The sequence below is a fragment of the Cottoperca gobio genome, chromosome 19, assembly GCF_900634415.1.
Source record: "Cottoperca gobio chromosome 19, fCotGob3.1, whole genome shotgun sequence".
NCBI lineage: Eukaryota > Metazoa > Chordata > Actinopteri > Perciformes > Bovichtidae > Cottoperca > Cottoperca gobio.
In genome coordinates, this window is record NC_041373.1 from 12547431 (window position 1) to 12573179 (window position 25749).

A 25749-nucleotide genomic window follows, 5' to 3' on the forward strand; every position below is an offset into this window, starting at 1 on the left:
GGATGGGACAATAAATATTTTAGTATCAATGTCAGTATTTTTTATATATATATATATATATATATTTTTATATTATATATATATATATTTTTATATATATATATATTTTTTTTTTAATATATTTTTATATATATATATATTAGATTTAGATTGATGCTATGTATCAGGTGTAATTACAAAAAGAAATCAGTTTATTTAACGTTTGTCGTTAAATCTTTGAATACATCTTTCTTCATACAAACGTACAGTATATTACCTCTTATTTAGTTTGTTCTTTCCATATTTTGAATCATATCTCTTGATTTTGATAGTTACAATCATGTTTTTTGCAAGCAATTGATCTCAAAGCAGTTACTCTTCTTTACAAATGCTCATCTTTTGTCCACTATTTCTCTTAAGAATAATGCAGCTAGTTGTAGCTGGGTTATTATTTATTTATTTTAGAGTTTTGAAGCCGACACTCAGCTTTTACTTCACGCGTTCTTGTTTTTGTCCTGTAGCTTTTTTTCACGTTAAAATATACAAGAATGTTGTAGAACGGATAAACAAATGCTACAAACACTTCTCTGCGTCAAGAATCTGTGATACTGTAAAGTGCAATGTGAGGATTTGATGAAGTCATTACATGTCAGGTTAGGGAGGACGGCTGGCTTGTGTTGGCCTGTGGGAGGACAGGAGGAGGATATATGGAGGCCTGAGACCAACTGAAGCTATTGTCACCATGAGGACGTCGCAGAAACGACAAGTGTGCGTTCTTCTACCAAACAAGCAGCACCTGGACTGTACGGTCAGGGTGAGTGGCTTCAGTGTCCTTTTCATGTCATATTCATGTATTTCTTTTAATAATCTTATATTTTAATGCACCATTTGGAATCGAGGAAATGTATAGAGCCCAGATTTAATTGGACATTAACAGCTGTATGTGCCAGTGTTTCACGGGCTATACTGAAATGATCATTTTAATATATTTGTGATGCATTAAATGTACTTCTTCCAACTGGAAAAGCTTCTGAAAACTGCATTTTTATTGTAATGTAATGATAAAAAAAAGAATTGAGCTCTGGATGAGGAAATGCTGCTACAATACAATCAAACACAAACAATAAACAACAGAGGTGGTAGCATTACTCTGAAAATCAAGAGAAAACAAAACCAGCAACAACCAAACAAAAGAAAAAAACAGACAAAGAGCAACTAAGAGACATTAAAAAAGCAAGAGTGAGATTTAGATGTTTATTTTTTATTCTTACCATATATTTCAGCGACTTTAAGTAGTTGGCAAACAGGGAGCACTGCCGTTTCACTTGCATGTATGAATTTGATAATATTTTCCCAAAAGTGTGTGAAATGTTTGTATCAATTATGAATATCTGACGAAAACAAAGTAGTGTCTGAACATTTACAAAAACAAATGGTCAATAGTTTCAGCTTCTGAAGAACAAAAGATACCAGGATCCACTTCAAATGTAAATATTGTGTCTAGAAAATCACTAACAGGGTATATTACTGTTACCTTTTTAAAATGGGGTTCTTTGACTTCTGGAGCAATAGAGATATGTTCAGGACTGTCTCCTTAAAGGACCTTCTCTATTATCCTGTACAGAGCATGAGCTGACTTACAGTAACGACACAAACTAACACCTGCCTGACACCCAATAATGAACAAAATGCTGATACCACAGAGTAACATACTGTATCAGTGTGAGGCCAAACGTGTACTTCTATGTACTTATTCGTGTGTGTTATGTGAGTGTTTTTAGGTGAAACACAGAGGCCACGAGGTCTTGAATAGTGTGTTGAAGCAGCTCGGCGTCAGTGAACTCCAAGTCTTGGGTCTGGCTGTTCTCAGAGGTCAGTTAGTGTCTGTGTGGGAGTTCAAGAGAAAATGTTTTCAATTCATTTATTGTGTGATGCTGACATTTAGGGAGGCTGCTGGTAAATGAATGAACTTACAGGGGCCAACAAACTGTTTTGTGTGTGTGTGTGTGTGTGTGTGTGTGTCCCACTTAGATAATGAATACCTCTTTCTGGATTTGGAGCAAAAGCTCAGCAATTACTTTGGCAAAACATGGAACAGAGGAAGTTTAACGGTGAGTTTAAACTCTTATTATAGATTTACTTACAGTACTGCATGTAGCAGTGCGCCTCCGTGAACTCTTGAACAGTGGTAATGTATAATAAATGTTCTGTACAAACTTCTCTTTGTCCAAAGAAATATTTATTACCTTACAACTAAATGTGTGTCAGGGCTTTGTCACGTGATTGTTTGTTTCTTCAAATATTAACTACACAGTCTAGACAGGAGAGGTGATATGCATAATTCAAAGTGAGCAACATTTCTCTTTGAAATATTTACTCTGCATTTTCAGGTCCCATTCATCTTGTTTCTGAGAGTGAAGTATTATGTAGAGAGTGGGCAGCTGATATTGTAAGTTGGTCTCCCATCGGCATCATTTTCTCAAGAACTTTCCTCTGTCTGCACATATAAAACACAATGTTCTTCCACTTGTTCGGTTGTTTAAGGAGCAGCAAAGTGCAGGATCTCTACTATGCTGAGCTGAGGCAGAAGCTGCTGCATTCACAGAGTCGACACCAGGAAGCTTTGTTCTTCCAGCTGGCAGCTTCTGCACTGCAAGCTGAAGTCGGAGATCTGGAGCCGAGACCAGAGGGGAATGATGATGATGAAGAGGAGGGAGGAGAGAAAGGGCAGGAGAGAAAACACAGGCTTTACTTTCTTCCTGAGGATTACTTCCCCTCTTGGGTAAAAACAAATAAATAAAGTGTGACCATTTGGAGCTATCCTTACATTTTTAGGTGCGTGTGTGTAACATGATTTATGTCCTCAGCTGATAAAGCGCCGTGGACGAGACTTCCTGCTGCAGCACTGCCCGGTGTTACACGTTGAGCTGAGAGGTGTGACGCGTAGCCAAGCCATCCTTCAGTTTATAAAAGAGGCCGGCATCCTGCAGGATGGACCGGTCACCTTCTACAGGATGAGAGAGGTCGGACTGACCCCCAGAATACTGTAACTATAGTGACAGTTGTGAGGCTGTTTATGAGAAGGCGAAACACTAATAATACTATATACTAATAGTGGGAAGAAAACATCCATAATACACATTTAGGTGTTTATTTTATTTAGTCTATTTGCGTCTGGAGATTTCACCTAAATTCAGCAAAAGTTATTGATAATTCCTCATTTGCATATTCAAACATACAGTTGTAGAAGATGTGTAATACAAAAAATAATTGTCTTCATGTAAGTTATCAACTGAGGAAATTTCATGTTGATATCTATTAGTTAAAAATGTTACCCTATTCACCTGTAGTGTCTTGCAAAGTGTATGGAATTTTACAACGCAAAATGAGTTTTTCTCTTATACTCTTGAGTCAGAAATCTCCCTTCAGCAGCTCTTACGTACACCAAACGTTCCAGTTTCATTCCTATCTATAATCTGAAAGGTTTTACAGAGGGGTTAGTTCATATATGTCTCAGAGCCGGATTTATATAACATGGTATTGCTACGAATAGGGCCATTTCAAACTCTGCTTCTTCGTCTGTTGTTTTGAGTGCAGAAGAAAAAAGAGCTGAGAAGTTCAATCCTTCTTGGCGTGGCATTGAAAGGAATCCATATTTATCAGGTAGGTCTGTTTGGGAATTCATCTTATATTCTAATATTCTTTGACTTGCAAACTTTCTGGAATTTTCTTAATCAATGCACTCCTGAGTTTGCACGTAGTAAGAATGAAAAGCTTTCTTTAGGAGGTGGAAGGAAAGCAGAGCCCATTGCATGATTTTACCTGGACCAACATTGACCGCCTCACTTTCCAGGTTGGTTCTAAAAAGCACAAACACAACTGAGCATAAATGTGCATTTTGCCACTTCCTCCACCCTTCTTTTTGGACTGTACTGTACCTCTCGTGCTCTCCAGGGCAGCAGGTTTGAAATCTCTGCAGTGGGCTCTCTGTGCCTCCCTAAACTGGTGTATTACACTCCTTCATCCCTCCACTCCAAACACGTCCTGAGGCACCTCAGTGACAGTCACCGGCTGCACATCCACAGCAGAGGTGCAGTCAGCTACATCCAACAGCTGGAAGACATACAGGGTCAGAATAAAAATAAAATAAAAACGTGTTTTGTCATCGCTATTTCACTTCAAACTCGTCTTCAAAATGATTCAATACAAATCTGTAAAACTTTATGTTAAAGTCCTTGTAATAAGCGTTAGTTAATAGGTAATAAGGCCATTAAAACTCCTTTTAAGATTCTTATTAACATTATTACATGTTAATAAGACTAAGTGTTAATAATAGAATCATAAACACATTTATTATTAGACTATAGGACATTTATAAGCACTTATAAGAAACGTGTAAACAGTTTAATAAGAGCCTCATGAGTTTCTTACAATTGATTATAATAGCATTACAATCACATTTATTGAGTTTAACTAATTTACTTATATCTTTGTTTCACCTTTACTTTTTCTATTGCTTCATTAAGATTAATACATACTTTATTATGCGCTCATTAACAATGCTTTTTGCAGATCCCCATCTGGAATGGGCACTACATGTTATCAAGGTTGATAAAATGTGAATTAAGAATTATATATAAATACATTGTTTTAGCGGTGAAGCACAAAAACACACAAATAGTCTTATTAAAACATAATAATGTTGATAAGGACTTATAAGGGTCTCATTGATATCATTGATAAAACCTCATGAAGTCTATTAGTCTCATCCTCAGCCAGAGCATTTTGAAAACAATATAATGCAAAACAAATATTATGGGACTCTAAAACCAGATTCTCACATAATCACAATCCAAATGTGTCTTTTTCTTTTTCTCGGCCTCTCCGCAGCCAGTCACTTCTACAAAGAGGCTTACATCTGCGACACAACACGCTTGGCACAGAGACTTCAAAACAACAGCCTCTCATCGTCCATGTCCGAATGCAGTGTTGCAGTCGAAACAACCACCTGGTCCAAAGAGGAGGCGTATGAGGGAGATAAAGTCGCAGGTCGGCTAAACGGAAACAACATGTTCCGAGATATCGCAGCTCTGCGAGGTCTGTTAGCTGTCATTTTGTACTTCCCATCTTATTTACTCTGTTCCACTAAAGGTTTCTTTGAGTACACAATGAATGATAGTGAAGATACAAAACCGTACAGCACAGGGAACAATTAGAGCTGCTTAACAGGTTTATTAAGTTGTATGAAATGTACAAGCTAATAGATTTATAGTTTTATTAACTGCTATATTTGAGCTTGTGGTATGATTGGCTGGAAATCAAGAGGAGACATTGAGCTTTTCAGTGTTTGTATTGACTGTGGCAGAGTTTGAGCTGTGTGTGGACGAACCAGAGGAGGTATTTGTCGACAACCCAGCTGAAGTGGCGTGGCTGGCTGAGCTGTCAGTCGATGGACAAGTGCTGTTACCCTCTTCTTATTGGACAGGTAAAGACATTTCTTAAATAAGCTCGATCATGTGTTTATCACATCATGTGCACAACATCATTTTCTGTGCTCTTTTGTTATCAGCTGTCGCCTTGGAAATGAAACAGGTGAGCTGATATCTCTGGTTGAAGATTTCCAGCACAGCTCGACATCAAAGGTGTCGCTGTTTTATCTCTAATCTTTGCTCAGGTTCTGAGGAGGAGAGCTGATGAAGGGGTTTCTGTGGACTAACTGCCAGAGGCAAGAAGGATTCATTACAAGCTGAGGACAAGACCTGTAGTGTTACTGCTGTGATACTCATATTGTATTATTAGCAATCATCAATGGTGCAGGAAGTATTTAGATCCTTTACTTTGGTAAAAGTACTAATACTACACTGTAAAAATACTCTGGTACAAGTAAGTTCTGGAATGGAAAATGTCATGTCTATGTTAAATTCTTATTGTTTAATACTTGGTTCAATGAACTTCTGTATTTCCCAGCCTATCTCTGTAACTTTGTTTGTTCCCACCATATTCTTATGTGTCCTTCTCCTTACTGTCTGTAAAATACATGAACACACTTTGATCTGGATTCTTCCTCACGCAGACTTCTTGCACTCTGTATGATTGATGATCCTTCTTTGCAAAGAATAAATACTCCAAAGACAAGTTAACTTCTCAAGAATCTTCATTTCAGTATTATAGACTTCACTGGTCATTTGTATAAGGACTTGATTAAAACTTTCCACCGCAATCCTGCATTCAAACGTTTGACTTAAGTTAAAACTAGTTGCATCAAAATATACTTAAAGTATCAAAAGTAAAAGTACTCATCATGCAGAATGGCCCATTTTTTAATATCTTATATGTCACTGGATTACAAATTAAGATTTTTTTTTCAGGCATTAAATGCCTTTATTTGACAGTGATAGTGGAAAATAGAGTAGGGGAATGACGTACAGTAATTGGCAGGGAGTCACTGCTGAGGAGCCATGTGATCTCTGCCCTAACCACTCAACTAAGTGATTCCTTTTGGTTTTTTCTTTCTTTCTTTCTTGAACTGTGTTGACAAACAGACATACATTATTCAGCAGTTAAATATGTTCATTATTGTGCATGAAAATATTATTGTAAATTATATAAATAAGCAATTAAAAATTAAAAATAGTGTTGTTTAAGTGTGAATGTCTATTATTAATTTTGAAAACAATAGTGTGACTGTTTTCTGTTTTAGTTTAGTAACAAACAGAATAATTGTGTACTATAAGAACACAAACGGTACATATAGCACCAGGGAAGTACATTATAACAATACAAATATTAACATAAGGTAAAATGGTAATGCAGGGAGCTCTTCACATTCAAAAATAAATGTATATGTTGTAGGAGAAGTAAAGAGAGGAAAATATTACATTCAAGTAATTTCAGTCTTTGCGGCTCTGCAATATAGCTGAATATCATTAAGAACAAGAGTACATCCGGGTATTCTATCTTATAATTTAATTGTGTGTGTTTGGGATTTTACGAAAATTCTAAAATAGCTACATTTGAGCCAACTTTCCAACATAAAACGTTTTGTTTTGGGTTTGCTTTTCAGGGTGTGTGTGCGTGTAAATCAGACGGACGTACGTCATCCTGTAATCAACCAATCAGCGCGACAGGCTGCGACCCAAACACGGAAGCAGCTCAAAAGCTCGCCAAAGCAAAAGTTATTCTGTTGTCAAATAAATGCGGATTAAACGTTATTCTCCATGTGAACAGTTCAAACCACAGGTCACATTGTCTGCCGGAGATGACTTTCCCTTGGTTTCGCGTTGCAGTTGTATTGTTTGTTGTCGCCATCGTTGTACACAATCAGGGTAAGTGTGAAGCTGATGTGTGAAATGATGGGAAGGCCGCTTTTACTGTAGCGTATAACAACCTGGGGGTAGCAGTTACGTGGAAATACTGACTAATTAACAACTAATTCGAACAAATAGTACTTATTATGAGTATATATACATTTTAAGTCAGCTGTAACACCTAAAGACAAGACGTTGCAGTAATGTAAAAGTGCATGAAATTAACAGTTAGCTACGATTAATGGACAAACGGCTAAAATAGTTGATTAAAAGTAATAAAAGGTTCAAATAATTAGCTAGCTTAAAAGTGATGGATACTTGGTTTTAGTAGTTTAACAAATAATAGATAAACTGTTGAAATAAGTAACAGTTGGCTAAAAGTAATGTGTAAACGGTTAACATATTTAGCTTAAATTAACGTTAATGATAAAGGGTTGACATGTAGTAGTAGTAGCAGTAGTAGTAGTAGTAGTAGTAGTGGTAGTAGTCGTAGTAGTGGACTACTTTTGTTTGCCGACCAAACAAAAAGTTGAATTGTATAGAAAAATTAACAATGAACCCTTTGTATATGATTAATAGTGTTATACATAAGGAACATACATTGGGACTCGATGAAGGGGAATCTGACAGGGCTGTGCAGGTGCCTTCATGCTCTCTTGATACTTCCATGAGTACCTCTGAATGAACCAGGTAACGGTGTAAAGTTGGCAGACAGCGCCCCCACCTGGCTCTTCTGCCCGTGTTGTTTCTTGTGTAACACCGGCTCTTCTCCACACAGCGATGCCGCCTTTTCTGCCCGCTGCCATCGGTGTGTGCTCTCTGGCCGGGATGGCGGTCATCTGGAGGGACATAAGCTCGAAGATGAAAGGTGGAAACCGGACGTTGAGCAGTCTGCTCAGCCAGTATCTGGCGGTGAAGGGTGTGGGCTGGCTGGGCAGGCGGCAGAGAAAGAAACTCGAAGCCGATACTCTCAATGTAAAGCAAGTCCAGGAGGAGACTCTGCTGCTGCGCCTGCGTAAAAACGCAAACACATGTTATGGAAGACAGTTTGACTTCAGCTCAATTAAAGGTAAGAACATATTATGATAGTGTCAATGAACAGATTTGACGTGGTGTTTGTCATTTTAGGCACGAGTCAAAGTATTTTGTTGGACAACAAACTGCACGTGTTGTAATACCTCATCTGACACACTGATTTGACCTCTGACTGGCTGTGATGTAATGTTATGTATTGTGTGTGTGTGTATATATAGTCGGGCTGCACAGCAAGCAGGGCCGTAGCCAGAAGTTTAAAGTACAGCCTCAGTACACACAGAGTCATTTTCCTCACATGATTAATATTCATTTAAAGATTCAATGTGTATGATATGGCAGAATTTAAACTTAAAACATTAAAACAATGATCTAAAGTTATCAACAGATTATGTCGCAGACATACTAACAGTCTGTGTATTGCATAGCAGTACACGATTTGTTCGCTCATCTCTGCCGCCCCGATCCAAACTCTCTCCCTCTATTTTAATATACTTTTTTTTTTAATGTAAATGAATATGGACTCACAAATACCAGCTTTAAAACACACACCATGAATGTCCCACTGCCAGTCATCTTATGTTAAAGATGTAAGATAAAGTTGTGGGATTGCTATTAAGAAATGAGCATGAAGGTTCATTAATGACATTTGGAACAGTATGTGTTATTAATAAATCTCAACTCAAAAGCCCGTTTACTGGCTCTTCTGAGCTAATAACCACACCTTGTTTCAAAGATAATAAAAGGGAAATGGTTTATCAGACAGTTTGCACTCATAAACTGAAACCTTTAAAACTGGCTGTTGTTTTTCCAGACAGTGATGGGTTCCGGTCGCGTCACCCCATCACGACATACAACCACTACCGCGAGCTCATCAGACGCATCGCGGCGGGAGAGGAGAAGGTGATCATTGCTGAGAAGCCCCTGATCCTGGCCATGACCTCCGGGACGTCAGGAGCCAGCGCTATGCTGCTCAGCACCAAGGACACCAACACTGAGTTCTTCCTGCAGGTGACGCTCGGTGATGTGTTGGCCTAGCTGTAGCCGCTGCTGTGTTGTTGTGCATATAAAACTACAATATTTATTTATGCGTTTCTACCAGGGAGTGGCTGTGTGTTTGGATGCCATGGGAAGAGCATTTCCTGCGACCGACAGCCTCCAGCGCACCACCAAGTTCTTCTATTCGCCTACTTTTCGGCAATCTGAGGCGGGTATTCCCATCGGACCAAACTCCTCCACACCAGCCTCCTCCCGCCACATGCTCAACCTCTACACCACCCCAGCACCCGCCTTTGAGGTAGACCTCACGAGATGATCAGCTTGAGTCACACATCTCTATCTTGTTATGTATGATTTATTTATTCTTTGAATGTCGTGCAAAACTTGTTAACCGTTTTCTCTCCTACCTTTCAGGTTCCCAGTGAGAAGGACACCCTCTACCTGCATCTCCTGTTTGCTCTCAAAGATCCCAGTGTGGGAACACTGGAGTCCAACTTTGCTTCCACGGTCTTCTATGCTTTCAGTACTTTACAGGTACAACACAGCTCATTTCATGATTTATTATACAGACTAGTGTGTACCGTCTCAATGTGGAAGATGTGGTATTGTCCAGTGTTTGAACAACCCTTGATATCTGTTTCTTCTGAGTTGTTGTTGTTGTTCTGACTTGAGAGAAAGTTCACGTGAATTTGACCAGTTTAGAACACATTTTTGCGATTATTATGACACCACATGAATGCAGCACAAACGCCCTGCCTCGCACTGTTAATGAAAGGGAATCATAATGCGTGAATTCTTTTCATCAATTCATTAATGTGATAAAAGGCCTAAAAATTGAAAATGTTACAGAAAATAAAAAGGAACCACGAGTCAAATTCTTCATCCAACGGCACCGCTCTGTTTCGATTTGGTGGAAAAGTATTTTAGTGCTCTATCCTTCATGCATGCCTGGTTTGAGTCCCACCGAGACATTTGAGTTAAGTGAGTTAAAATCTCGAGTCAGGTGTCAGTCTCCCACTGACCGAAAGAAAAGCTCAGGTCCTTTGTTTGATGGAGAAAGGATTAGAAAAGTAATTTCCATCCCATCTCCTCTCCGTCCCACAGGACCGCTGGCAGGAGCTTGTGGAGGACATTGAACGAGGGGAGGTCAGCAGCGCTCTGGCTCTGGAGCCCAAAGCGAGGTCCAGACTTGAAGCTCTGATGAAGCCGGACCCACAGAGGGCCGCTCAGCTCCGGGCCCACTTCCAGGACGGCTTTCGTGGGATCGCCAAGCGGCTGTGGCCTCACCTCCACCTGGTGCTGGCAGTGGACTCAGGCTCCAATCAGATCTATGGGGAAATGTTGAGGGAGAACTACTGCCAGGGAGTGCCTTTCTATTCGCCTTTCTACGCTGCTACTGAAGGTAGGAACCCAGGGCCGCATTACAGAAACTTCTTAACATGCAGATTTTTATCCAAACTGTTTATTAACAATGCTCACCGTTGTTATTTTTGCTTTATCTATTATGTGTTTTCCGTTTGTTTCAAAGAGAAAAACATGGGCTATAAAGTTGTTTAGCTCTTTTTTTAGGATTACCTAACCTGAGAAGAAAGGCTGACGTAAAATAACAACTGCTCTAAAGGTTCTGGTGCTCGAGTGGCCCAAAAGTCCTCTCTCGTTTCCAAGCAATAAACTCATTTGTGGTTAGTATTCTCTCTAATTGTATATATGGGCCCCCGCAGGTTTAATAGGGGTGAACCTGTGGCCCCAGGAGCCAAACAGAGGCTACATGCTGTGTCCTCGCTCAATGTTCTGCGAGTTCCTGCCAGAGAGCAGCCTGGAGGAAGAGACGCCTCACACCCTGCTGATGGAGGAGGTGGAGGAGGGACAAAACTATGAGCTTGTTATCACCAACGCTTCAGGACTCTTCAGGTCTGATTTCAATTTACAACCAGAAAGAGATCCAATGATGAATGAAACAATTAGGGCAGTGAGTGCTCTTGCAAGATTTGGCATTTGAATGAAGACAATTCTACGTTTATAAAGTTTTCAGGGAGTAAATACCTGAAATATAGACAAACTTTAACTATATTTTTTTACGCATTCAATTAACTGCCCACTTGTCAAATTTTAAAAGGCTTTTATATTAAATGTATATTATTATATTCAGTAATTGCTTTGTGTCTTTGTCGAGCACTTGACTGCACTCACAGGTGGAATGAGCGGTATCTCAAGTCTAATAATGCTATGTACTGTATGTCAAGATGCGTACTCACAGACGCCGTTAGACTATATGACATGAAATAAATAAATCTAAAAATGCTCAGAACTGTTCAATGTGCACAAAGTTTAATCCCAGGTATTTCACAAACAGTTGTGTTGGACGGTTGCATAAATGACAACGTATGTTTTGTTGCTGTGTTACAGATATCGCATGGGAGACATTGTGAAAGTAGTTGGATTCCACAACCAGTGTCCCATTGTTGAGTTTCTATACAGGTACATTTTGTTCCTGTGCATATTTGTTCCCATATCGTATCATCTCATGCTGCATGTCTGCCTTTTTATTTTATTTTAGACACAGTAAAATATTTCCTCCTTGCTTACCCTCTGTCTTCTGTCAGGCGGGGTCAGATGTTAAGCGTTCGAGGGGAGAAAGTGTCTGAAGCGTTGTTCCTTGATGCTCTAAAGAAAGCTGTCGCTCAGTGGCCGGGAGCTCAGTTGGTCGACTACTGCTGCGCAGAGAGCGGCATCATGGGTACGACGTCTCGCCTTTACCCCGCATTCACAGCATCATTTGGGATCTAACATCTGTGAAGTCTTCTGAGTGGTTAGGTTCAGTTTGCACTATAAGACATTTTACTTTCTGTTGTGTTGTAGGAGATTCGATAGGCGGCTCAGATCCTCATTACCAGGTCTTTATAGAGCTGAAAGGGGTGAGAAGACTCACAGAGGAGCAAAGATACAAGGTGAGACAAACCTAGCAAACACCATGTTTTTTCTTTTTCTTGAAATTGATCTAAATTCTCTTTTCTTGTTTGCCGTCTCCTCTCCTTCCCTCCAGTTGGACCTCTGCCTCCAGCAGGACTCTGCTGTCTACAGGTCTTTCCGTATCAAAGGCAGCATCGGACCAATGAGGGTGCAGCTGGTGGCGGACGGTGCGTTCAAGGAACTCCGCAAACACATGATGGCCTTCTCTAACACCTCGCCCAACACCTTCAAAATGCACCGAGTGCTGCGCAGGAAAGAATACTGGCGACTTCCTCTTGGAAAAAACAGTTTCCTGAAACCTCCCGTTGTTGTGGAGGACGAGACAAAGCTAGTGGACTCTGACCGTGTTGAGCGCTGACTGCTCATGAATGAGTTGATTAGGTGTGCCTTTAGTAACTCTAAAACACAAAAACACATCGTTTGTTTTTAAAAATTAAAAAAGTTGATTCAACTGATTTATTTCCTCAACTATATTTATGATTTTAATGGAGGAAACTGTTGTTGAAATGTTTTCTTTAGGATGTCTGTCTTCCATAAATAATGCTATATAAATTATTTTCTTATTATTTTGTCTGCGACATCATTACTGGGGTGATATTCTATTCTATGAAATTAAGTGGTTTTTAGGGGAGCTGAAGAAAAAGCAAATTAACATTTAGATTCCAAGTTCTTCTCACAAACAGAATACAAACCTTTCAATTTATACCATCTGGTGTTATTGAATGTTGCCGCACCATCACATCCACATTGTCCCATAAGTGCAGTCACCTGTGAAGATTAAAGCAACATTTGGCTAAGAATTATATATAAAAAAAATCCCCCTTGTACGCCGAAATCACGGAGTGGGGCTGAAATGCAACAGAGAAAAGCATCCTAAACCCTCTTACTTACAAACTACAAGTGTTGTTCTATTTGCACATGGAAAACTTCTGGTGTAGGTTGTAATCTGTAAGTGTTGTCCCTTTAGTATCCTCTGGTAGACCGCAGTCAAACACCAGATGTGTTGGTAAGTATGCAATTTGTATCTTAGTTCATTTAAGATACATAATTTCTTGGTGCTGCAATTTTAAATGTGTTTCCAGAACTGTTATTTAGTCTCAAGCTCTCTCTCCTAAATGATCATATTCTGAGAATACTGGCATCCTGGAGTGAGCTGCCAGTTTAGGCTTTTTGATGAGTAGATTAATGGTGAGATTGATTATAATGTAGACTGTAATTTATGATTCAGGCAGTAAAATCAGGGTTAGCTTGCTGTGCCTGTGTGCATTTACTCCACTCCTCTCTTCAGTCAGACGGGACTTACAGGTGGCAGGACTTTATTGTCACCACTAGGGTGCGATAGTCCTATATGTAAGACTTGTGCAGTAGGTTTTATTCATGTTGTCTAACTACAGGTCTTATTGTCTTAACTAAAACTGGATTATTGGTCTTAACTCTGACTGTTAGTGCCTCCATAATTAATTACTGGTCTCTTATTATAGAAGTATACATAAAACCAGAGTCTATAAGAGCTTAACAGATTTCTGAAGTGTAAGTGCAGTAGAGGAACATGACAGATTTATATTATTATCTAACTGTTGTTTATCATTGTTTAATTTTATGGAAATGATATGCAGGATACTCGACAGGTCAGAGATGTCCCTCTGTGTTGTTGCATGGCACGCTTCTCTCCCGCAGGTCTCCGTTTCACAAAGTGGGCTAATATTTTTAGTAACGTCCCATTTCAGCAGATTTGACACTGCTCACGCTTTTATTTGGCTCCATCGTATGATCAGACCAAAACAGGAGTCAAATGAAAACAAGTTGATTTGTTACCTCATTTGAAGCCCAGACTGCAGACTTTCATGGAAAGGTGACTCGAGGGAACGGAGGCTGAGGGGTTGTTTTCCTCTCTGGAGGTTTCTAACAGTTTAACGTTACAGTTACTTGAAGATGCAAATATTCTCATGCAAGTGGAGACAGCAGCTGGTTAATAAAATCCACCTTCCAGCACATCTGAAGCTCACAAAGTAGCTTTTTATGTTTAATTTGTTGGTTCAGTGTGCAACTTCACTTGCGGTTTTACCGGGTTGCTAGGCTACCAGCAGAGACTCCAGGAAGTAACTGCCCCAAGCCAAGAAAACCACAAAATGATGAATTGTTGTTTTGGTTTGGTTTTTTTCATGGATTAATGAAACCAGATATCACTTGTTAATTAGTGAGCTTTATAGGTTTCTGGTTGGCGGATTTTGTAACCGTTTGACAGAGCTAGGCTAACGGTTTCCCCCTGTTTCCAGTCTTAATGCTAAGCAAAGCTAAGCTAAGTGGTTGCTATGCAGTGTCATATTTTAAACTAATACATTCCATACATCTGAAAAGAAACCGAAAGCTTTAAAAGTGGAACTTCTCCTTGCTGTCAGAAAATTATGAAATATACAATATACTGTAGTGCTACTTTATCCATTTTAATGTTTGAAACTCTGGTGTAGAGTAACTCACTTCAGTTATTTATTAATTCAATTGTGAAATGTTTGATTTTACAAAAACATTATGCTTTTTTTATTTTTATATTGTGCCTGATTAGTGTGGTTCCAAAGTTATTTATATATATATATATATATATATATATAGTATATTATATATATATATATATATATATATATATAGTATATTTATATATATATATTATGTTCTGCATACCACATAGTGGAAGTCACAAGATGTGTGTGTGTGTGTTTGTGTGTATGTGTGTGTGACACAGTGTTCTTAATGATGCAAGTTAAGCCAGGGTTTGTCCAGGCACCAGGAGTCCACCCGGCCTCGTAATGCAAACAAAATAATTAGTATTCTATTCTATCCATTTCTATCCACCAGTATTTATATATATATTGTATATACAGTATATATATTTATGACAGCATGGTAGATAAATAAAGTAGTTCCAGCTTTTAATCCACGCTTTCACCATGTTTTTGTTTATTCATGACAGATTGTTGTCTTTCTCTGGTGGGTGTTTAGTGAGATGGTGTGTGTCTATCATCCTCATGTGCCTAGAGGATTTAAACACACGCACAAACACACAGAAACACACAGAGCTTCTTGGCACATCTGCTCATTCTCAAGTTAATTCAATGTAAACAGTCGAGATTTGAGAATGACAGGCTGGTTTTCTCAATGGGTTTACTGAGAGAGGGATGATGAATTTAAGGGATGTTGAGTGTTGAGTGAATTATGCATAGAGCTCAACAATCTTATAGTTTGCATCGGTATTATGGCTGTGGATTTACATTGAAGTCTAAAATGGTAAATAAGAGTCCTTTTTGTAATATGACCCTGTAATAGAATCAAATGAATTTTAAATAGAGGAAAATCCCTCAAGTTTCACCTTCAGAAAAAAAATCTGGGTAAATGCCAACAGTACCCGCAAAGCTGAGAACTGTGGGAAACGTAGTTGGGATAATATTTCACCTGTGCGTCACTCGTATCGTATTAGACCAGTAGGTAGTGAGCATGTTTAATGCATTAGCCTCTTTATTAGCGACAAGCAGAGATGGATGAACTACAAGAAGAAAGGACAATGAGAAACCATTAAAAATAAATAGCAGTGATGGGCTGCCAGGGCTTGAATAGGATCCGAGAGGGGGAACAATACTTTCTTACAGTCTGAGAGCCAGTCTTTTACTTTCACTGGTTGTGTTTTTTTCTCCCTTTTCTCCAATTGCAGCTCACCTTGGATGCCAGCTGGATGAGTTGATTGTGAATTTTTAATCACCTTTTCTCTCCAGCATTTTCTGACTGACAGTATATCAATGATGAGCTCAGAACATTCTCACCCCCATGTACCACATGTTGTTTTTGCTGCGTTTTAAAAGAGGTCTTCTTGCACACAGTATAAAACACTGGCCATTATCGTTCACCACTTCCTTGACCTGACTATTCTCATCTCAGAGATCTGCAGTTGACTGTCAGTATGGAACAAACCAAACTTATTTTTCCCCCTGAAGATTACAAACTTCATTTCTGGCTCCAGGAAACGCCCACACAGCTTCTGAATCTGCTCAACTTTTCCCAGATTACCGACGCCCCCACAAGAAACTTGTAAATATTTCTTTTCTCATCTGTTTTTGTTAACAATTTGCAGAAAGCTACACTTGATGCATAGTCTAGGAGATATATTGTGAAGGTTTATTTATTTTAACAGTCTTAGAAAGACATAACAAATAAGTTTCAAACCTAAGATGTTACGGGTAGGTTACTTTATATCTTCCTAAAACTTCACTAACACATTGAACGTCAGGCTAATTTTAAGGTGAAGGTGCTGAAAGGAGTAAAAAAAAGAAAAAGCTTCAAAATGATGTATTACTGTTGGTAGCTTCTGGATAGCTTTATACTACCTGAACGCCATTGTTGGATCTATCCTCGAGCTCCACATAAATCACAGAGACAAAAATAGAAACAATTCCACCTCATATATACCAGCAATAAAACCCTTCCTCCTACTGAAAACTTCCTCTAGTCCACTTTAAAATTAACACAATGAACACAGTCTCGAACATATTTGCTAAAACCTCCTGCAAAAAAATACTTACCGATTGATTTTTCAAAGAAAAGGACAAGTCATGTACTTAAAAACATCCCCAAATTATCATGTTTGTTAATGTAGCTTGCAATAATTAATATTTAATGACAGCTTCATTAATTAAATTAATAGTGGGATCAACTTTCCCCTGATTACTGTAAAATATAATGAGATTACTGTTGACAAAATTCATTAATAATGAACACAATATGATAAACAATCGTTCCTGTTACTTCACTATCTCGAGGTATTTCCCTCGCTGGCTAAACTATGCTGGTCAAAGTGAGTTAAGACGCGACTTTACTTTGGTATGTTTAGTATCAAGTCCTCATGAAAAACATCTCCAGGCTTATCCTTTTAATCCGCTTTTAGCCGCTTTTATCTCAGAGCCTTAATTCTGTCATGAGGATACTGTAAGGGCAACAGTGACCAGCTCCATCCAGCAGAGTCAAATTTGAAACAACTATACTAGAAGATTGGTATTTTCAGGGCTCACGCATCTCCTTCACTTAGCAAAGTAAATATGCTAGGAAAGGAAATTGATCTGAGTTTTTCACACCCACCCAAACACACATACACACACACTTTCACAATGTCCCTCGAGTTGGACAGCACAATAGCGCACCATCCAACTGAATACAATAGCCTGCATTGACCGACATGCAGGTAATCCATCTTTCCTTGATTTGCAGGCACACAAAAGCCATGTGCTGATAGTAGCACCATAGGGTGTAATGGTGCTGTCAGCTGCTCCAAAAGCATCCTCCCTCTCTCCCTCCCTCCCTCCCTCCCTCTCTCCCCCACCTCTGTGCTCTCTCTCTCTCTCTCTCTCTCTCTCTCTCTCTCTCTCTCTCTCTCTCTCTCTCTCTCTCTCTCTCTCTCTCTCTCTCTCTCTTTTTCTCTCTCTCTTTCTCTGTCTTTTTCTCTACCCCCACCACAGATGAAAACAGGTCCCCACAGAGGATGCCAGCATATCATTGGCTGGGATCATACAGGAGTGGATGGTAGCAGGAGAAAGAAAGAGAGAGAGAGAGAGAGAAAGCCCAAGAAGATGCAACTACTGTGGCACAGCATCCTGACAGAGCACTAAGCTGAGAGATGCAAGCGGTGTAGACATACATGCTCTGTCATTTTTGTCTTGCAGATTTCTGGCCCTCCTATAGATGGAAGAAGCAGTGCACTTAAAGGATAACTTCCACCACGTTGCTGCGGGAATGAGCCCCTTGGCTGAGACGTGCAGACAAGCAACAGCTGGGCTGACTGATCTGAAGCTCTTTGGATGTCAGCGTCACCTGGACTTGATCTCCCCTTGCTGATTGAGCAGCTGCTGGTGATTGCTACTCTTAATTTCTACTTATTTAGGCTACCCACACCTGAACCCTCTGCATTGTTGGAGTGAGCTATTCTAGTCTTCCCAGACTGCACTGTTGTCTTCGGGAGAGGCATCGCTTGGAGAAGGGTGGCCGCTTTTACTGTAAATGAGTGTCCCTGCAACCGGCGCTGGACTGTCACCCTTAAAGTCTCCTGCACCTGCTGAGAGCTCCTGGAAGCCGCCTGCCGTGCCTCTGGGATGGTGTGACCGCCAGCCAGCTTTTGGCCGTCCCACATTTGGGTCAAGATGCCAGTGATGAAGGGCCTCCTGGCCCCACAGAACACCTTTCTGGACACCATCGCCACGCGCTTCGATGGCACCCGTAAGTACAATGGAAACACTGGAAACACACGATATAGAACAGAATAATTACAGGTCAAATATTGAGAAGATACTCTAAAAATACAATAACAAATATGTACAATATGACAGTTTAGTGCAGGGTGTGCAAAAATATTGATATTGATAGGGGTATGTGCAAAAGTTCACAGTAAAGAGTTGTTTTGGTAGTTTCACAATTTACTGTTGTACTTCCAAACTAATAGGTGTCTAGGTGGCCTAGTGGTTTAAGTTGCTGTCCATGTTTCTGCAACGTCCCTGGTTGGAGTCCGGTGTACAGCCTACACTGTCATATTTTAGTTTACTGTATTTTGTTGATCACATGAATTGCATTTGGGATAAGAAACCAGTAAATCTTTTTCTCAGCGAGAGAGCCACTGGCCGATAAGAATACATTTCCTGCTCAAACTTGAACACGAGTGTGTTCTCATGTCGGTCCCTGGTGCTCTGTATCTAAACACCAACACATCAGCACTGCCTGACTAAAGCCACATCTGCTGGGGATTACAGTGGGATGCAGAGAAAAGTTTGTTTGGACTTTTACAGTAAGACACACCAGCAGAAAATTGACCTTCAGAAATCATGTTGTCTTTTCACATTTGTTTCACACAGTAAGCTCCAGACTTGCCACTGCAGCCATTAGGCAGCCATTCAAGTCAAGCCTGACTTGTGTCTCTTGTTTTGTACCTTGTGCCACCTCAGGGGAGGTTGTGGCTCGTTGTAAACAAATACCGTGGGGATTTTCTGTGTTTTGTTCACTTGTCGATTCAGCCTGAACAAACGGCTGGCTCGCAGACTTGGGGAAATAAACACAGTGAAATGGGGTGACATTACTACGTAATTGATGTGTAGGGTTTGCAATTATAGCTTTGACTTGTGAGGCATTATAATGAGGCGTTAGAGGATCCCTCAAGAGCTTAAAACACACTGACACGCTCCTCATCAGGAACACTGGTTGTAGTTTAAAATACAAATGAAGAGGTTTGTGAGATGAGACGATTCACACTTTGAATCTAGAGATGACGACACAGTTCAGCCAACCGGAGGATCAGGGGTCGTGCCCCCATGTTGCATCTGACCTGCTGAATAGTCCTTGAGCTAAACATGGGCTCCCTGCCTACTCCCCGAGGCTGCTCTCTGGTTGAACCTCATATCTGACCTCCCAGTGGAGAGAGAAAAACACTTCCCTTTAGGGCTCAATGTCTTTTCTAATGTGTAACATCAATAACAAACAGAACCTATTCAGCCTTAGATGCAACTAATGACTATTATCATTATTGATTAATCTGCAAATTATTTTATAGACCAATCAATGAATCGCTTGGTCTATAATATGTCAGAAAATAGTAAAGATTTCTATCCCAGTTTCTCAAATTCGAAGGTGATATCTTTAAATGTTAGTCCGAAAACCCCAAAATATTTAATATGTTATAAAATTGAGAAAAGCAGGAAACTTATTATTTATTTACCTATTGATTTTGTATGAAAAGATTATCAAATTGTCAGCGATTATTTTTCTGTTAATCAATTAGTCGACTAATCAATGCAGCTCTAGTCTTATAATAATTAATATAATTAATTCATCAATGTCCTTAAAGCACAATAAAAACCTTACTGATCTACCATTAACTCTTCTGTTGTTATGTTTTATTCCTTATTGATACTAATATCTAGAAACATGCAGAGCGTGTCAACACCAACATTCCTGCAGCACTATTGTTGCTCTGGACAGGACAGCTGAGCCCACATCCACCATGTTAGGACGGCAAATTTACACTGCTACTAACTATTTCATATGTTTCACATTCATGGCGACCACTTCATATCTGCTATCTGTGTTGTGAGTGTTTATTCTTTGTCCTGCATGCTTGTGAATAAATAACAAATTAATGGCCGAGATAAAAACGTGCTTGAAGCAGCGGGATACACCTCCCTGCAACTACATGCCAGTTTTTGCCACTTCCCAGCCATTCTCTAAGCCTACCATAAGGCTGTGGTTCCTCGAGGGGTGGCAGAGTGCCCACGGCTCAAAATAGCTTCCTTCCTGTTGCCGGGGCGACACGGTCCCGCCACTTGACATGGATGATGCTTGAACACTTTGGTCTTTGAGAAAAGGATTGTCTGCTAAAGAGAAAACACTTGAATTGGTTCCCAATCAACGACTTTTAAAAACCATCTGGTCTCTTGTTTCGGAAAGGCGCATCTTAAAACAAGGGGCATTCTGGGTCGTGCAGCTGCGATCGCTTTTCAGGTTCACCACGAACTGCCTTCAACCTGCTGCAGCTAAAGGTGGTTTTCCACTTTGGCTTGAACACAATTTGGCTCCTAAAACTTTTAGAAGATACAGTATTTATTCTTTGCTTCTTGTTACTTTGCAATCGCATCTGGATTTTGGAAGCTAATCAAGGTCCGCTTTTACAAAATCTATCAGACAAACACTTATTTAAAGCAAAGTGTTTGGTTTGAAACAAGGTCTGGAGGATATCTCTAAATCTTCTTTTATTCTGAAATTCCATGTATGTGTCATTGTTTCCAGCCAAACAAGTACAGCCCTATCAAGATTAATTAAACCATATTAAAACTATATAATAAATACACTGACATAATTTGCCTTGCTCATGAAAAAACACGATTTCAAAATGTAGTTTAACATACATAAAAAAACAAACTTTTAAAAATATGTAAAACATGATGCAATGTCACATATTTTCAGTACTTACATGCAATATAGAGTCTAGACTACTATGTAAAATAAGTACAAGTTAAGTTACAATACGTATAAGTTACAAACCTTATGCAGCATTAAAATATGTAAAACATGATGCCTGTCTCATATTTTCAGTCACGTTTTTTTTTAGATCAGCAAAACAAAAACAAGCAGCACTGCTGACTGAGCAGCCATCTACGTAACGTGTCATTGCAACATTGCCCTTGCCTACACTGCTATTTTTCAGACAATTATTTATGTAAACATCATTATTGCATTTGTTTATTTTGCATGATGTTCATATAATATAATAATTGTGTCCTCTGTGCAAAACAAGACCACCCTCTGCCTTTATGCAAAGCATAACTACTCTCTGGGACAAATAATAGAGCATTTTGGTTTTGAAAGCCCTCCCAGCAATTATGTATTGTGCAGCTTATATTCCACATCTTCATGCCATTAGGGGGTCTCAGTGTAATTCCTCCAGTTTGTGGCTCTGAGTTAGAGTTGTTTATGCTCACACATATTGATGGGATGGTGCTCAGCCTTAGGAATAACATTTATAAAACAACGTTAAGTTGATTTTAATTGAACAGATTCCTAGAGTGAGAAAATGACTCGTGTGTAGCACATAAACTCCCCCGCACTGTACAGTAAGCCAAATGTCAGAACAGGTTAAGTCAGTAACCTTTGTCACTGCACAGAACAGTATTTGGCTCATGGCAAAGTCAGCATTAATTCCTGTTCCCCAAAGATTTGTGTGCATGTGTGTGGTTGTGTGGCTTTGTACTATAATGTTGATTCTATATGATTTGTCCGTATGTTTGTGATCGTATATTGATCCCTGAAGGGGAATTATCTGAGGTCAACGGTCACAGAGCAGCACCTCTGCCTTCAGCAGGGCAGATGTTAGTTGTCATGCAACCAAAAACCTTGACCTTCCAGTTTCCTACTTGTGCCGCCAGTGTGCTATCTCTGTCGTGTGTATGTGTGTGTGTGTGTGTGTGTGTGTGTGTTTGTGTGTGTGTGTTACAGCATACACATCTGTCCTTTACACCCATTCCCACCTGCCCCAGGCGTTTTCACATTGACAGCAGCGCTCGCCCTGTGGGGCAGCGTAACCACAAGGCAGCTGCAGGCAGAGATAAGAACCGGGTTTATTTTCCCCCTGAACACTTTTCCGTTAAAAGACGACCTTAGAACCAAAGAGGAGACGAAGAGGACTGTCAGATTGAACCTTATAGGGCTCATTGTTAGCCGGCTGATGAACGGGTGTTATTAGGCAGCTGGAAAGGCCAGAACACAGTAGGCAGAAGCCAGTGGATAGCTGAAGCTATTGTGTGGCTTCATCCTTTGCTGCTTCTTTTGAAGCTCTTTGTATTTAATTTTATAGGTGCTAAGTTTGATCTAAATACTTTGTTACATTTTCTTTTTAAACTGAAATTCCTATGCCATTCTGTAAAATCACAAAAGTGGCTGTTATCAGTGGTTATCAGCGTCCTATATGGGTTAGAAGGGGCCTGCATCACGTACGAGTGCATTCAGAACGGCGTTATCATATTGTCACATGATCCAAATGCAAAAAGGCGGTGACCTCGAGCAGCCATAGAAATTATGGTTGTGTCGTGTGTGAATCCAAAAGTCCACATTAGAGTTATTTTAACTAACGTAGCCTATTTTCTATTTGAACTCAAATCTCAAATCAGATCTTTTTCCTAAACCTAACCATGTAGTTTTGGCGCCTAAACATCACTTAACCGAAAGGGAAATGCAACAAAACCTTACTTAACGAAACTTCGACCCTTTCATAGCGTTGGACATGCACCTTCTTGCCCACTGGTGGGTGCAGTTTTCCCCCTGTGAAGCATTAGAGTGGTAGTGAAAACAACTAATAACAGCCATTTAATGGGCTGATAACATTCAAAACAGGTAGAAAGTATAGCCCTATCAAGAATGAATTAAACCATATTAAAACTATATAATATAATAATGACATGATTTACCTTGTTGAAACACATTTTCTTCACAACACCACGATTACAAACTGTATGTATACTCGAATACAAAAACAAACTTTTTGCAGCATTGATTTGACATCGTCAAAGTCTTTATTATAATTAATAGAGATCGTTCAGTAATCGCAGCGTTGGTGGTTTGGTACCTGGCTCCTCCTAAATATACTGTATGTTTTTGAGTAAGATGCTGAAATCTATATCTGCTCCTGATGTGCAGGTCTGCACCTTACGTGGGACCTCCGCCTCCATCTGTGTGAATGTAGGTGTGAGTTGGTGTGAGGCTTTGTAAGTAATTTTGCACCTTTCTCAGAATAAAGGCACCACATACATGCAGTCCTTTTTTATAGGATTCAGTTCACAACAACACATTTCCTTGTTGTCAAACAAGCTCTACATAATCTTTATTTGCCCCTGATTTAGTTGAAAAATGGTCTTATTAATAACTGAATATACGTCAAGTGAATGATGATTTCCTCATGCCTCTTTATCAGAGCAGTGACCTTTTCGCCTGCAAGTGCACCTCTCCTCGCACTCGCACCCATCTGCCCTAATGAGTAATTACATGCTGATCGGTGGTAATTATCTGGTAAGGCAGTGGCAAAGCCTCATGGGCTTCATCTGTCTTTAATACACTGAGGAACTTGTGCGACATGGTAACAATGCAGGCTGCTTGCAGTCAGCAGTAGCATGTAGAGTCATCATGTCAGATTACAGTTGTAGCGAGTCAGCACAGATGTGTAATTAAGGAAGCTGGCGCAGTGGAGCGGCCACTCAAAGCAATATCCCTGAGAGGATTACGGCCTAAGAATTGAGGCATTGTCACAATCTCACACACACATACACACACACACACACACACACACACACACACACACACACACACACACACACACACACACACACACAGAAAGAAACTGTTTACCAAGTGGGGTTCATGTGCTTGCTTACCAGAGAATAAATAAGTATCCGTTTGTAGAAGCTGAAAGCCTCGAGTGAGTTTTTTTTTTTTCAAGACCACATCCGAGTTAAGACTTCAAGGATATAAAATGACACACTCGCATGCATCAATATCTTAAAGCAATAGTTCTTTCCAAGAGTTAGATGGGAAGTTTGATACCACTGTCATGCTTGTACTGTATATATGTAGTTGGAGCCAGCAGCCGGTTAGCTTAGCTTAGCATAAAGACTGGAAACAGGGGGAAACGGCTAGCCTGGCTCGGTTCAAAGGTAACACAATTTGTCCACCAGCACCTCTAAAGCTCACTGATTAATATGATGTACTGTTTGATCCATCCGAAGCGTAAAAAACAACAATTTGCTGTTTCTTGAAGAAGAAGTGACTTCCTGGATTCTAAGCTAGTTGTCGGCACATAACCCGGTAAAACTACAAATGAATTATGATGTGTAATTAAATGAGCTTTAGAGGTGCTGGTAGTGAATTTGCACAAAGTCAGGCTAGCTGTGTCCTCCTGTTTCCAGTCTTTATACTAAGCTAATCAGCTTCAGGATGTAGCTTCATATTACCATGCAAACATGAGCGCGTTATCGCTATTCTCGTACACTGATAACTTCAATGACTAATCTAATCCACAGTGTGATGCAGCACAGTTTGAATTCCTCCAAACGCAGCAAAAAAGTTTACCCCATTGTGGCTCGTTGTTTTCAATGCAGTGATTTACGACTACACCTGCCCTTGACCTAGTTGAAGGACCGATTTAGGGATGCTGTGTAGAGATGCACCTATTCTTAGGTAAACATTACATAAACCAGAGATGAATGTGGTTGCTCTTCGACACTTGCTGGCTCACTGAGTTAGGGTGTTAGAAATTTATAGAACATGAAAAAGAGGGCATGTTATTTTTTATTTTTTAAGAGGATAGGCTAAAACATCGTGTTGAGACATTGTTTCTCGGGCTATTTTATTTTTAAACGTGAAAAGGCAGACAAGCTGTAACTTATACGTGATAGAAAAGCAACCGTTATCCATCCCTCTACACATGAACACAAAGATCTGCAGCAAACTTAAAGAACAGAAACATTTCAGTTTCTCCATGTTGAAGTCTAGGGAACAGCAACAGTAACAAGGCATAGCATAGACGCAAAGCCTCCTGTTGATGGATCCGACTAATGCCTGTCTTTTTCTATAATTCCACTGTGACAGTTTAGTTGCTGCTCACTGCACAACCAAGAAAGGTTGTCACCGCTCAGAAAAGACATCCCCTATGGACTGCTTTCTGCTCAGTCTGGCCAATTAAAGTGCTAGATTGTGGAAAGCGCTGTAGCAGCTACTTAATACTCCTCCTTCTTAGGCTCACTCTCTCTGGAATCGGGAGAATTCAGACTGTATGTGCACTGCCTCTCTGTTTTGCATTCAGAAAATCTGGAGTTGGATGTTTTCAGTTAAGCAGTCCAAAGAAGTCAGATACTGTGGAGCGGAGTTTGATGCCTCAGTGCTGACTTTTGCAAAGAAT

The 25749-nt window shown here is 39.8% G+C and overlaps 3 protein-coding genes across 6 annotated transcripts in view; all 3 read left to right on the top strand.

Moving 5' to 3' along the window:
- The first annotated feature begins 715 nt into the window (after positions 1–715).
- Positions 716–6055, top strand: LOC115025017 (FERM domain-containing protein 6-like). 3 transcript variants are annotated; one of them, XM_029456977.1, is made up of 13 exons: positions 716–793; positions 1761–1851; positions 2011–2090; positions 2370–2428; positions 2524–2761; positions 2847–3002; positions 3577–3642; positions 3764–3832; positions 3934–4108; positions 4870–5076; positions 5345–5464; positions 5549–5571; positions 5654–6055. In XM_029456977.1, the coding sequence occupies exons 1-13, from the start codon at positions 722–724 to the stop codon at positions 5693–5695; spliced, it is 1398 nt and encodes a 465-aa protein (XP_029312837.1). In that variant the 5' UTR covers positions 716–721; the 3' UTR covers positions 5696–6055. The 3 variants fall into 3 exon arrangements, with proteins under 3 accessions (XP_029312837.1, XP_029312838.1, XP_029312839.1); XM_029456978.1 differs by having other exon boundaries at positions 3934–4069; XM_029456979.1 differs by lacking the exon at positions 3764–3832.
- A 1028-nt stretch (positions 6056–7083) lies between these two features.
- Positions 7084–12853, top strand: ghdc (GH3 domain containing). Its single transcript, XM_029456976.1, has 11 exons — positions 7084–7304; positions 8065–8355; positions 9133–9329; positions 9421–9615; positions 9732–9851; positions 10422–10719; positions 11039–11228; positions 11724–11795; positions 11921–12054; positions 12177–12265; positions 12361–12853. Exons 1-11 carry the CDS (start codon positions 7238–7240, stop codon positions 12643–12645), a joined length of 1938 nt encoding a protein of 645 aa, XP_029312836.1. The 5' UTR covers positions 7084–7237; the 3' UTR covers positions 12646–12853.
- A 3441-nt stretch (positions 12854–16294) lies between these two features.
- The window catches only part of kcnh4b (potassium voltage-gated channel, subfamily H (eag-related), member 4b), a 37914-nt gene continuing 28459 nt past the window's right edge, over positions 16295–25749 (top strand). Inside the window, exons 1-2 of one of the 2 annotated variants that reach the window (XM_029456678.1) lie at positions 16295–16364; positions 17990–18539. In XM_029456678.1, the coding sequence (XP_029312538.1) occupies positions 18464–18539 (76 nt within the window). In that variant the 5' untranslated portion in view covers positions 16295–16364; positions 17990–18463. Of the gene's footprint in view, positions 16365–17843; positions 18540–25749 lie in introns of those variants that run through there. The other variant, XM_029456679.1, reaches the window with a different exon arrangement.